Source organism: Cucurbitaria berberidis, assembly GCF_010015615.1.
Source record: "Cucurbitaria berberidis CBS 394.84 unplaced genomic scaffold K460scaffold_4, whole genome shotgun sequence".
Lineage (NCBI taxonomy): Eukaryota > Fungi > Ascomycota > Dothideomycetes > Pleosporales > Cucurbitariaceae > Cucurbitaria > Cucurbitaria berberidis.
This window is the reverse complement of record NW_024468938.1, coordinates 4479465-4492949: the sequence shown is the minus strand read 5'-3', so window position 1 is coordinate 4492949 and position 13485 is coordinate 4479465. Positions and strand designations below refer to the sequence as shown.

The window sequence follows — 13485 nt, the reverse complement described above, 5'->3', positions numbered from 1 at the left end:
ATTCTCGTCGGGAGCGCTTTGGGCAGCATGTCATTGGTGAAAAGCATGGCACGTGACGCATGATGAAACTCAGGGTCCAAGCCTCAACCGCCAAGGCGTCGCAAGGCAGATGGTAGATCAGCCCCGAATCATCACCAAACATCACATCACGTCCCCCCCATTCTTCACGCGTCTGCAACATCTCCAACCACACACCAGCCCTATCTCGAGTCGCGAGTACCTTTTGCGCAGTTGCAGATCACAACGGGCGTCGTGCGCATTAGTGCGCCGGCCCTCTGACGTCCTCACCGCCGCCGGCTCTGCTTCTGGTTCCCCAGGCGCGGAGCAGCCGTCCCACCGCCGCCCCACCAAAGACTTCACAAGCTCCAACAGCAATAAACCATGTCGGGCCCAGTCGCGACCGCTCGCCCTCCGCAGGCTCTCCGCTTGCGCCGTGAGTCCCAACGGCCTGGCGTCGCCCGCACCATGACGAGACTACCCAACACAGAAGATGAGAGCGCGAAGCAGGACACCAGGCGCTATGGTATGCCGCCGCCAGCTGTGGCACCCTTGACTACAACGCAACGGCTAATGTTTGGTACAGTCTACACGCAGCAGGACATTCTGGCTAGGCACAAGGGCAAGCCGCCGTCTCTCCGCGTCTACCTGCATCCAAAGCACTTTCGCATAAACGACTCGCAGGAGACGCTGTCGTATGCCTCGCCTATGCGCGAGCTTCTCCAGGCTATCCGCGACAAGGTTGTCCCCCACAACATGTCCGAGGACCTTTACGCCGTCGACACGCCCTGGTACGACAACTGCCTCATTGTTGAGGTGCATGACTATCGCTCGAGCGGTGTAAAGCCAAAGGACGATACCAACAGCACCGGCGAGGGTGGCACCAGTGCTTTCTCTATCCACAATTACAACAACTTCATCACGCCCTCCCCATTTGCCCCCTTTCCCTCCAGCAAGCCCGCCTCGAAGCCCGCCCCGGCCGACGCACTGAGCAAGGAAGGGAGCACCAAGGAGGACAAGGAGAATATGCCAGCCCCGGGACAGAATGGTGCCTCGCAGAAGCAGCCGCCGAGGGCCAAGGTCACCACCGTGGTTCTCTTCCCAACCCCGCAGTCCCACTTGACCGACATACAACTGCTGGCCACTACACCTATGCCTGACATGGCAACACTCAAGAGGATGCAGGCTGCTGGAAGAGCCGCAGGCATGCCGCCAACTCCACTCACTGCGGTGCCTCCCACGCCAACTTTCCCCGCAGGACCCAGCCCGAAGCGTCAAAAGATGGTTCTAGACGACAGCAACGTGCACGAGTTCGAGGCCGAACTTTACAACGCTACCTGCCCGAAGCTGTATCTGGAGCCCACGAAGAGTCTTGGGGAATCCCTTGCGCTGATGGAGGCCATCACACATCCCAACAACCAGAATCCTGCACCCGTCCGAAAGGCGCGGAAGAGGACTACGGCCGAACTGGCTGCCGACGAAGCTGATGCTGCCACTTTGCAACGCTTCATGTTGGCGGGCGATGAACAACAGGCGACTATGGCTGCCATGGCTTCTGGAAATGACGAAGGCACAGGGCGCGTGGCCCACAACTCGCAGACCTTCTCCCGCTTCAAGACCCTCGCCAGCATCAAGTCCAATCACGAGGAAGCAGATCGACGTAAAAAGGAGGAAGATGCCCGAATCGCCCAAGCCAAGAGACAGGCGGCCGAGGTCGAGACTCAGAAGAGGCGAGACATGGAATCGAACAGGCAGCAAGCCGAGTTGGTGGAGAGACAACTGCTTCTTCGCCAGCAAGCCCAACAGCAGGCACAATTACAGCAAAATCAGACCCAGCAGAACGAAGCTCTGCGAGCCGCTACCCATGCGCAGCAAATGTCAAATGCCGCCGCGGCACAGATTGCACAGACACCCCAATCGGCAACCCAGCCTCAATTCTCCCCTGTGGTACGGCAGCACACTCCTTTGACCGCCGCCACAGCTTCTCCGCATGTCAATGGCCAAGCCTCTCATCCTAGGGGAGGTACACCGATGGTCGCAACAGCTTCGAACCACGCAATCGCCAGCCCTGCTCGACCCCCGTCCGCTGTTTCTCATCATCCAATGGGACGTACTATAAGCCAACAGCAAAGTGCTAGTAGAACAGGTACACCGCAGATGGTTCAGGGCACACCTGTCATGAATCCATCTATGCCAAATCGCAACATGACGCCTACTCCAAGCCGCATGAGCCAAAGCAGCCCGTCTATGGCAATGCAAGGACAAACGCCAATGATGATTCATACCCCTCAGCCTGGTCAGAACATGACCCCTGAAGCGATGCAACAGTTGCAAAACCAGCAGCGAATGAATCAAATTCGGATGCAGCAAATGCAACAGGGCATGTCTCCAGGTAACCAGCAGCTGCAACAAGTTGCGATACAGAAAGCCAGTATGCACATTCAACAACAAGGACTTCCTCCGGGCCAGAATTTGCAAGCCTATCGTCAACAACTCGCGCAGCAATTCTACCGCCAGCTGACACAGCAGCCTGTTCAGCAGCAGCAGCAGCAGCAACAACAACAGCAGCAGCAGCAGCAAGCCATGCAAAACATGTCCCCTCAGGGTGTACCGCAAGCCGGTATGCCCCAACAAGGCATGAACATGACTAATATGAGCATCCAGCAGATGCGCCAGAATTATAACTCGCGCAAAGCCAACCTCCTGCAAACGTACGGCACCCAAAATGTCCCGGCCCAATATATCCAGCAAATGCAGCAACTCGAGATGGCCATCAAGACTCGAGAGCAACAGGCACAACAACAACAGCAGCAGCAACAGCAACAGCAACAGATGCAACAGATGAATCCCGCTTTGCAGGGTCAGATGCAAGGCCAGATGAACGCACAAAACGTACAGAATCCGATGCAAATGCAACAATACCAGCAAATGCTCCAACAACAACGCGCCAATCAAGCCCGCCAGCAGCAGATCATGGCGATGCGACAGCAGCAAGCTTTGCAGCAAGGTGGCCAGATCCCGCAGGGCATGATGAACAACATGCAGGGTATGAACATGGCGAACATGAATGGTGTCAATATGGGGAACATGGGCAATATGCAGGGTATGAATATGACCCAGATGCAGGGCATGCAAGGCATGGGCGGCGTTCAAGGTGCTCAGGGCATGCAGGGAATGAATATGGGGCAGATGAATCAGCAGCAGCAGATGCAGCAACAGATGATGATGATGCGACAGGCGCAGCAGCAAGCGCAGAGGATGGGCCAGCAGGGCCAGCAGGGTGGTGGTGGTGGAGACATGGGATGGAGCGGCGTGTAGTTCTAGTCGTGCTCGAAGTGTCTTTGTTCTTGGATGTTCTTATTATGAGTACTTTAGCTTTCTTTCGTCTTTGGGTGCATTTGGCATGGAGCAAAGGCTAAAAGGAAAAGTCGAGATACCCCTACGGAGTGGGACAGGAATCATGTTGGCATTTTAAGCGTTCAATAGGGGCGCATCGATGATACTACACTTATCTATGGTAGTTGACGAAAGCCTTTTTGGCATATACTTGCAGTATTGATGGTATGGAAATGGGCATTTATGAACATGGTACTTTAATGCCTCGTCTTCTTCTTCGAGCTTCTCATCTCTCTCTTGTAGCCTCGTCTACATCTTCTCTTTCAGTCCCGCCACTTGACAAGACTCTGTACGACGATCTCCCATCTACTGTATCCCAATCATTCTCATCTTGCCTGTGGCACCATGCAAACTGTTCATGGTGAGTCCGGCTAGACTATGCCAACTGTGCTCAAGAAACGCTTCCTGGTCTTGCTAATTTCATGACTTGATCACGGTGGAATCTGATGACTTGATGACAGTGCGATTTGATGACAGTATAGTTCGATGACAGTATAGTTCGATGACAGTATCGTTCGATGACAGTATAGTTCGATGACAGTATCGTTCGATGACAGTACAGTTCGATGACAGTGTAGTTCGATGACTGTGAAGTCTAATGTGTAAATGACTCTCTTCTACAGACCATGCAGCTTATAACAAAGTCCTGCTCCTTCCATCGTCAAACACATCTTCAGCACAACACAATTCAGAAGTCGAATGCGTCCGAACAGTTTCATCTAAAGTAGTAACCCCATAAATCTATCTCGCTCCTACACCTGCTAGATGCTAACTACTGCAAGCCCTTATATATCCGGAACCCCCAGATATACTCGAATACGTACATAACCATGGGGTGGTACTGCTGCATCTGCGGCACGTTAAATCGCGGCGACGGCGCTGATAAGAAGGATCACACGAAGACGCTACCTTGCAAGAAGTGTAATCGAAAGTGTTGTTGGAATTGCGGCCATGGCCCGGAACCAGAGCAACAGCAGCCAAAGCTACCGAACCCAAGACTTCAGAAGGTACATCCACGCCCGGCGAAAAGAGGGCCACCGGTGAGGCCCCAGAGGTGGGAGAAGACAAGTGGTTGCTGTGTTATTATGTGAAGACTTGGATAGTACGGGTAGGGATAGAGAGCGGCAAAAAGGGCATGAGGTTTCTGATAGAAGAGAAGCTGTAAGACTTGATTGAGTTGTGAGGTCGGGTTTAAGTATTGTGTATGTGATGTTTGGACCATCATTGATATACAAATGTGACATAATTGCCCGTTCAAGTGCTCACGGCGATGAGTAATAATATCAAGTACGATGACAACTTCTGACCATGAAAGATGAGTGTTCACCTTTGTCCACGTGAATCTCCAATCGTGAATAGGTGTCATAAGCCAGTCAAAGGGTATGTATAAACCCTCCGTCGAGATCCTGCTTCTACTATCCTCAGACCCAGAATAGCAGCCAACACACTCGCGCAACGACTTAACTACCCAAAATAACACGTATGAATAAATCGCCAACGTAAAAGTGCTGATACTGACTGCTCAAAGCAGGGCCTGTCATTACCACCAAGTTTTACGAAATCACCTTGCCAACGAGCTCGATATCACGAACCCCCGTCCTTTCACAACCATGAGCTGGACGTGCTGTCGCTGTAAAAATGTCAACTACGGTTATTCCGCCTATGTGAATCAGCTGTTGTGTAAGAAGTGTCGCGAACATCAGTGTTGCCATAAATGCACTCAGGGTCCTATGAAACTTCAATCTGTGGGTAACAAACCACAACCGAAGAAAAAGAAGAGCGATGCAAGTTGTGTCATCTTATAGATACATGGAGTTCAGTGTTAGAGATGCAGGATAAAGGTGCATTGTTAAATTTGATGTGATCAGGGAAGATGGCATAAATAGGGTTTTTTCTTCTTGAGGCTTGACGACAGTAGGTCTGAGGTTATTTCTGGAGCATGTATTATATCGATATGATAGAAGAGTAATAGAGATAAAGGAGTTTGCTCAAGATGATTAGAGTTTTAAGAGGTACATGCCGCAGCCTGAAGCCGCTCTACATACTGTGCTCGTCAGTACTGTTAGTGTATCCCGAGCCGAACTGGAAAAAACATGGAGTACGCAACGTCGTCAAAACTAAACATGTACCACCGATTGATCAAGTTCGTTCCTTTGTATGCAACTGCCGACATGTGTTTCAAAGAGTGCCATGCGAGGCAAAACTGTCAAATAACGTCATGCGCAAAAGCTTATACCCGCATTTCACCTGTGTGCCAACTGCTCTAGGTTGCCGTATTTGTCTGTCTCCGTGTGTTACGAGGCTGGTGACACTTAACTTGGAAGCCTGTCTGACAGCAGCATGCCTTAGCTGGTACAGTCTTGAAAGAGATTGGCTCATCGTCCTAGCCCCTACTGGCGGCCCACATCTATGATCTCTTCGGACCCTGTTATTCGACATTATTAGGTAAATCCAACCCTGAAGCGCACGGTACCCGGAAAGAGAAAGCACAACCGACGTTCAATATATCGACATGCCTTGAGTGTTCTCCATTCGAGTAGTAGTGTTGCGCGTTGCCTGTCACTGGATATAACCTCAGTTTGTAGTAGTACGTTCACAGGCCATGTAGTAAGGTCGTCCTCGGAGTGGCGTAACCGTAATATGCCCGTGGAGTCAGTCACACATCAACGGTTGAAAACCCAGGATAGCGGGTACTTACAGGTAGAGCAGGGAATTTAATTCCCAACAATATCGCTGGTGGTGTGAGTGGAGTACTCATTGGACCACTGTGTTACACGGCTCACAAGCCCTCGACGATCTTCTTTGTCCTAAGCTCCGAGAAATTTTTCGACGCCAAAGCGATTGATCTTTTGAAGTCTGGGACAAAAACTATTTAGGTGTACTTGTGATCGGTATGCACTTGCCTGACCGAGGAGACGAGGCAGGTTTTCAGACGTCGCCCGGAAGAGACCCACAGATATCTGTGATTCCGTGCACAGCATGCTGGGGAAGCATGCAGCCTTCATCGCAAGGACACAGCTCTTTCAAAGTAACGCGACATGACACGATGGGAAGGCGTCGAACACCCTGCCGGCATGATACAGCCACATTGAGCAGGGTGTCTCACAGCATCGCTACCCCACATCAGCTGCCCCCATTCGATCAGGTTTCCCGGACTCACAGGGCCGAGAGGCTTTGAGCGATCTTGTCCAATGTCTAGGACATGCGTAAGGAACCCAATGGGGGCACAATGAGGGTATCGTGTCCGATGCACAAGGTTTGACATACACGTTGACGTATCGACCGCAGGAGCGAGGGCATGCCGCAGAACTTCTAGAAGACATGGTATGAAACCTGTTGAAGAGTGACAGGTGCACTCGTTGAGCAAGGCTGGACATGAGGCGACGTTCCTCGACAGCTGTGATTGCGAGGGGTGAACGAGCTGCATGAATGCGAGATTGCTCCAGGCAACGGAAAGCGGTGGTGCTCGAAACTGAAACGAGAGGACTCCAGGGATCTTCCAGTATACGCTGAACCACGCCGCCGCATCAATATATGCCAGCCACCTAGTTGCAGGAGCTGAAGGCACTCGGATGCGCAATGCAGACTGGAAGAGCTCCTCGGTACCTGCATGTATTGGCCGCTAAAGCGACGCCTCTCGGGCAGCAGCTACAGAGCGAAAGAGACGACTCTGACGCTTTCGAAGCATGTGTAGCGCCCGCCATGCATCCGAGCGCGCGGTCATCCGGGCGTGTCGTGGTGGTAGTAGTCGTAGTAGTAGTCGTTCTTGGCTGCCGAAACCTCCGAAACTCGATCCGTCTGAACTCGGAAGCGACGATGCGGCGGCACGAGCCACACATCGCACACGCCTCATCTTCTTCGATCTTCACAAGCATCCCCCCCAACATCCTTTTCGGACGCTCACAAGTCGACTGGCCGCACATTGGCCCGCGAGTTTCGAGGCGACCACCATGCATGACCCCTCTCTGCTGCAGCATAACCGTGCGCCTCTGCAGTATGGCAAGGTAGCAGCCTGTGTTCCCGTGGCGGTCATTACTGTGACACCATGGCGCTCAACTCACGCGTCTCTCCCTGGACAAGCTGCCCTCCCTTCCCGTTACACCAGGAACACACTGCGGCGTTGGCTCGGCAGCATCCGACCGTCTGCTATATACCCCTCCCTTGCCGTTCAGGGCCCCTGAGATGCTGCTAAACTTGTTCCAACTTCTCATCTGCTTCCGTTATACCTGAGCCCCAGCCCATGTGCAAGGCAAGTTTACAACTTCCTTGGCCAACCTCTTACATTGCTCCCTAGCAGTCGTGCGCCGCTACTTTCGCTTATGTGACCTTTACATGTCCTGTCCCACACTCTCGGTACTTCCTGCCTTCCATTCCTTCCGCCACACGTCCCCACACATTCGTTCTATTAAGCAAGAGAAGGAGCCTGACAGGTATACCTCATCTCTCTCTCCGCCTGTCAGTCAAGTTGGTCAAACCGATTGAATACCCACACATTATGGTCAGAATGGCGCCCATTTTGAATCCACGGAAGCTCGATGGCACAAAGCCCAACACCGATGCGCTTGGAATCATCTATGTTATCCTCGCCATCGTCTACACACTCATCTTAGCTGGCGAACTCTATCTTCTGTATAAACGCCGTTCAGCTTTTTGCGTACAAATAAGGAACATCAAAGTTGTCTTTGCAGCAGTGTCAATGCTCCATGTCTATCTTGTCCTTGTATTGTTGGTCTATCCTTGGAACGGCCTCTTCCCATGCTCAGCAGAATTCTGGATCATGTCCGTATTCCTTCCTTCTGGCATGGCCTTCTTCCAGGGTAGGTTGTCTCGCAACTAGCTTCATACGCCTGCTAATATGCCATAGCTTGCAACGCGAAAGTGTTGACAGCCTACCAGACACAGCGTAGGCTAACACGCAACTTCCTTGAAGGCGCCCGTAAGAAGCGCATCTCATACACACCCAAAGGTCTCCTTGAAGCCTGGAAAGATCTTGATGCAGCGAGACAGGTCTACATTGGTACTCTTATCGGTTGGGTAGTATCAGTACGTAGCGAGTTGCAATGCATCTTCGGATTTGCCTTGCTAATAGCCGCAGTTCATCCCCGCCATCATACTATTTTTTGGCTCTCGCCGCTTCCATGCGTCTTACGGCTTCTTCGAAGTACCATCTGACTATTTCTCGTGCCGTACAGGGTTCGAGTGGTATGTAACACCAACTGTGTAATCTGGTTCCCGCTAATAAGCACGCAGGATCCCCTCTATCTTGATACAGCTATTCTGGACGGTAATCGTTGGCCCTTGGATACTATGGAAGATTCGACACATCAAAGACGTCCACTCTTGGGCCTGGCAAACTAGGCTGGCCATCATTGCAGGGTATGATTGCTTGCAAACCGGGTTCCTGCGTATGCTTATTCAAACTTTAGTTTACCCGGTACACCACTTTGGATAGCGTTCACCTATTCGCAACTACCCGCAATTACGCGCATAAACTATTACTTTGCTCCTGCTGGCTGGTAAGTGTTCAGCTTTTTTGCAGCGGAGTTTTGGCACCCTGAAATCGAGGGATACCACAGTCACCCACCCATTCATACTTTAGCGGCGATACAGCTTAGCTCAGTATCTTTCGAATAGGCTGCGAGCAAACGGTAACATACGCTAATCCGTGTGATGCAGGTTCATTCCGTCCCTAGTCGTCTGCCAGCAAGTGCTCATCCTCATTCCTCTCCGCGATGCCCTCAAATCACAACCTCGGCAACGACCCATGTTAACGTCGGAAACCGAATCTCTTACATCCACTCAATCCTCCGTATCATCGAAGTCGTCCGCCGTGGTCTTCAACAAGGAGCTGAAGTCAAAAGCGTCGATGCAAGCTCTTGAGTTTAGTATCGAGCACAGCATTGAACCCTTGATCGCATGGGCAGCCTCACGAGAATTCACGGCCGAGAACACCATATTCCTGCGCGAAGTGCGAAATTTCAAGAAAAAGTGGTCGGTTCTAAAGGTCGTGAGCACTGCTCAACGACGCCAGATGTTCAACGAAGCATCACTTATTTACTTTACGCTCGTCAATCCTTTCACCGCCGAAACGCCTATCAACATTGAATACAAGATCTTCAAGACCCTCCAATGCACATTCTCGGGCGTCGAGTTTGATCCATACATGCCTCGCAGTCAGACACCGGACGACATCAAATCGCCCGTTGCGAGAGAGAATGTTGTATGTCCATGGGAAGATACGCTTAGTCGGTCAGCAAGTATCGCCTCGAACCAGACCGCATCTTCAGCATCGAGTACGAGAAGTATCGTACCAAGCGAGTTCACGGAAGACGTGTTCGACGCGGCATTTGAGAGTATCAAGTACCTAGTCTTCACCAATACGTGGCCGCGCTACGTCGACGCTGAGCTAGGTGGAAAGGCAGCATCACCATGAATGCCAGAGTGGCGCTCCAAATATTTTCAGCAAGTTGAGGATCGATCTACATCACCACTTTCACGATAAAACGCCTTAAGAGTTGTCTCGTGCTCTCACCAACCCCCACTTTCACCAAGTCCAGCCTCATGGTCGGCTGGCCTAGGCCATCGGCTTGTCTTGTGCATACACTCCTTAGACGTATTGAATTAAGTCTAGTCTCCAACATGGCTCGTTGAGACCGGTATGGGTGGTAATTCTGGATTTTTTGCATTCTTGCATGTCTTTCGTTCAGCAAGCGTTTGTTTTCAATCCGTAGTGTTCATATGGCATGGTAGTGGAAAGGAATACCCTGAATGATAATGACCTGTTTCTTCGCCATTTTTCGGTCCTCGGTTCTCTTCTAGTCAAGATCCTCCTCCATGCGCTCGCTTCTACGATTTTCCGCAGTTTCACCAGTCAACTTCCTTTAATCACTTCTAGGCCACGACTCATGACATACAACGCTAGAACAACATGAACACCGGTCCTTGCCTCGGTTTCTTACGTTTGGTATCTACCGGCATGCCGGGGTAGGGGTGGATCTGACGCATTTGATGTCGCGGCCTATGGCTTAAACCTGACGTTGGGTTTGATAAGGCTGCTATATAACTACCCGTGCTAACAACACCTATCTTTCTGACTTTATCCGCGATACCCAACGACCTAATAATCCCGCAAATCCTGTAGGAATGGTTTGCGACCGCATTTTCGTTAATGCATTCATGCATAAAGTCGTATACCTGTATCCATAAGATGTCGAGGTCGAGCTCGCCTCTTGCCGCAGTCCACGTCGCAGATCCATCTGACTCAGTGTCAGCTTCCATAAACCAGGATACTGGTCGGCATTGAGAAGGTCCACCGAAACGTCATAGAACTGGTGCAACTGTAGAACAACGGGAATGAGTCAGTTAGCTGGGCTGTATAATGATAATCATGGAATGCTTGGTCATGGTTCTGAGTATGCTGAGGCTAAGAGCGTTACGTTGTCAAACGCAGCTAGTCTATGATGCTTTCAAGCGCAACTTCAAAGTCAATGTTCTTCACCTTCATTTCTTTTCGCTTAAATTTGTATACACATGTTGTCTCTATCCGGAAAGTTGAGCTGAGCTGTTGATAGCTGATGGACTTTTCCGTTTTAGGTGAGAGTCGAAGCGTCTTGCAGTGCCGCAGCCCCTGGTTGGAATACCATAGATGATTAGGCCAAACAGACTCTAGTTAACCATAGCGGGGTGAGGCGATCACCAAAGTCGGAACGAAAGGAATACGTTTAATTGCAAATGAAGCCCTTTGTTCCCTTTTGATGTGGTGATGGACGTCGTATAGGAGCTCCAAGTCCCCATAATAATAGTACCAACTGCGTAGATCGCCATCTGGGGTAGTGTGCGCGCCCGACCAGCAACTGTCGATGCTTAGTAATGCCACGATTCGTCACTATCACCGCGTATCGGCTAATTGCCCTTTCAAGGTTTCCGGCCGACAACTAACTAGATGACATCAAGCGTCGATCACTGCCCAAATCAGTAGAAAGATCATTCGTAGCGGGACTAGCTTCCCTACCTACACGCGTGAAAGTTGCTGATTACGAAAGTTTCCATTTGTAAGCGATCAAAGACGAGGTGGTGCAACCCCAAAAGCGATATATAAAATAACCTATAGAACAGCTAAACATCTGAAGTTGGGTCTAGATAACCTAGTTCTCTGCTTTTCCCCACTCAGCAGCATCCACCATGTCATTCAATAGCGTGCCAGCAGGCGCACAGCAGCAACCAACGCCATTTGAATTACATATCGACGAGAAGAAATTGCAGGATTTCAAGACTTTGTTAAAGTTAAGTCCGGTCGCCAAAGAGACGTATGAGAACTTGCAGGATGATGGGAGCCATGGAAGATTTGGAGTGAGCAGGAAGTGGATAGTGGATACGAAGAAGTACTGGGAGCAGAAGTACGACTGGTAAGTTACTCCAAGCATTGACTGAGATATCTGAGATTAGGAACTCATGTTTTTCCAGGCGCAAAGAAGAAACGCATATCAATTCATTTCCAAACTTCAAGACTAACATCACCGATGATGACGGTGGTGTATTCGACGTCCACTTCGCCGCGCTATTCTCCTCTAATCCATCTGCGATTCCCATCGCTTTCTTCCATGGATGGCCTGGCTCTTTCCTGGAGTTCTTGCCACTTCTTGACATTCTTCGGAAAAAGTACACGCCCGAGACTTTGCCATACCATATCATCGTACCCTCTCTTCCCGGCTTCACGCTCTCCTCGGATCCTCCACTAACCCGGGATTGGAAAGTTGCAGACACATCACGTATCATGCATAAGCTTCTCCTCTCGCTTGGGTTTGGGCCAACAGGATACCTTGTTCAAGGCGGTGATATTGGCAGCCTAGTGTCCCGGGTTATCGCAGCGACGTACGATGAATGCAAAGGCATGCATCTCAATTTCATGCTGATTAAAGACATCGAGACCAAATCCAGTCCCGACGACGTGATCTCCGAAGCAGAAAAGAAAGGACAAGAGCGTCTGAAGCAATTCATGACCGTCGGCCGCGCCTACGCTGACGAGCACGGTACGAAACCATCGACTATCGGTCTCGTTCTATCCAGCTCGCCGGTCGCGCAACTCGCATGGATTGGAGAGAAGTTTTTGGCCTGGTCTGACCCCTCAACCACGCCTTCGCTCGACACCATCCTCGCTGACATCACGCTCTACTGGCTTACCGAGTGTTTCCCAACGTCAATTTATACGTATCGCGAGGCAAAGAAACTCCTGTATGTGGATAAGCCGATTGGGTATTCATACTTCCCATACGAGCTTGCACCTGTTCCGAAGGCATGGGCCGAAAAGACCGGAAAGATGGTATTCTTCAAGGCCCATGAGAAAGGCGGGCATTTTGCAGCGCTAGAGAGACCAGAGGAGCTATTTGCAGATGTTGAGGCATTTGTGAAGGTGGCTTGGAAGTAACGGGCTTGTACTGTTGTAATCATGCATGTTGGTACTGAAGCCGTCGGACAGACATATGCGAAGAATGTCGATTTTAGCCCAGATCGCGTATGAGATAGATCTAAGTTTATGATCTCTGCGAGATACTGATCGCTCTTCCTCAGAGTGTGAGTTCGGGGCTCGTCTCCTTTTTGTGTCAGGCGCAAGGACTCATACACTATTATTCATGGCTTCATCCTCTCCTTCCTATTGAATAACTATGTAGAAAGATTACCTCTCAAGAAACTCTACCTTCCGTGATTCAAGAAAAGCGTGGTGGCGTCGAATTTCTGCAGAATTGATCCTCCCAACAGACTTCGGCAGAAGATTGTACGCCAATGCCTAACAAGAAACTGCCAATGAAATGCTAAAATGTGTCTTTAACAGCGGCATCTCCCATTTCTCTTGTTCTTATGACTGCGGTTGCAACTCGTTACGAGGCTTGTATAAAAACGAGCTAGAAGTGGTTAGTAACGTGGCTGAGCCAAGTGGATGACGCGGGTCTGCCTCACCAACACGCACGTCTGTATATAGCTCGTATGGTGAAACGACCAGTTACGCGGGTCCTGGAAAACAGCGAAAGGCCTCACCTGACAGCATTTTGTCACCGATTCCCCTTTTCCTTCTTCCCGTCACTCGTTTCGTGCAGT

General features: G+C 50.6%; 3 protein-coding genes across 3 annotated transcripts; all 3 read left to right on the top strand.

Annotated features, from left to right (window-relative positions):
* Positions 1–381: 381 nt before the first annotated feature.
* On the top strand, positions 382–3315 carry K460DRAFT_288834 (uncharacterized protein; the record flags this gene model as incomplete). Its single annotated transcript, XM_040929080.1, has 2 exons — positions 382–523; positions 584–3315. The coding sequence occupies 2 exons, from the start codon at positions 382–384 to the stop codon at positions 3313–3315; spliced, it is 2874 nt and encodes a 957-aa protein (XP_040786888.1).
* Positions 3316–7731: 4416 nt separating this feature from the next.
* On the top strand, positions 7732–9849 carry K460DRAFT_162338 (uncharacterized protein). The gene is made up of 6 exons (XM_040926893.1): positions 7732–8210; positions 8258–8436; positions 8489–8595; positions 8644–8769; positions 8820–8909; positions 9070–9849. The coding sequence occupies exons 1-6, from the start codon at positions 7889–7891 to the stop codon at positions 9824–9826; spliced, it is 1581 nt and encodes a 526-aa protein (XP_040786887.1). The 5' UTR covers positions 7732–7888; the 3' UTR covers positions 9827–9849.
* Positions 9850–11326: 1477 nt separating this feature from the next.
* K460DRAFT_397439 (alpha/beta-hydrolase) lies at positions 11327–13071 on the top strand. The gene is made up of 3 exons (XM_040936154.1): positions 11327–11444; positions 11509–11798; positions 11857–13071. The coding sequence occupies exons 2-3, from the start codon at positions 11575–11577 to the stop codon at positions 12815–12817; spliced, it is 1185 nt and encodes a 394-aa protein (XP_040786886.1). The 5' UTR covers positions 11327–11444; positions 11509–11574; the 3' UTR covers positions 12818–13071.
* The last annotated feature ends 414 nt before the right edge of the window (positions 13072–13485 follow it).

Bases quoted from the DNA above. Each gene is read 5' to 3' on its own strand.
- K460DRAFT_162338 (XM_040926893.1), top strand. From the start codon at position 7,889: ATGGTCAGAATGGCGCCCATTTTGAATCCACGGAAGCTCGATGGCACA. The intron at 8,437-8,488 runs GTACGTAGCGAG...TAATAGCCGCAG, and splicing joins TTATCGGTTGGGTAGTATCA to TTCATCCCCGCCATCATACT. The intron at 8,770-8,819 runs GTATGATTGCTT...TTCAAACTTTAG, and splicing joins AGGCTGGCCATCATTGCAGG to TTTACCCGGTACACCACTTT.
- K460DRAFT_397439 (XM_040936154.1), top strand. From the start codon at position 11,575: ATGTCATTCAATAGCGTGCCAGCAGGCGCACAGCAGCAACCAACGCCA. The intron at 11,799-11,856 runs GTAAGTTACTCC...ATGTTTTTCCAG, and splicing joins TGGGAGCAGAAGTACGACTG to GCGCAAAGAAGAAACGCATA.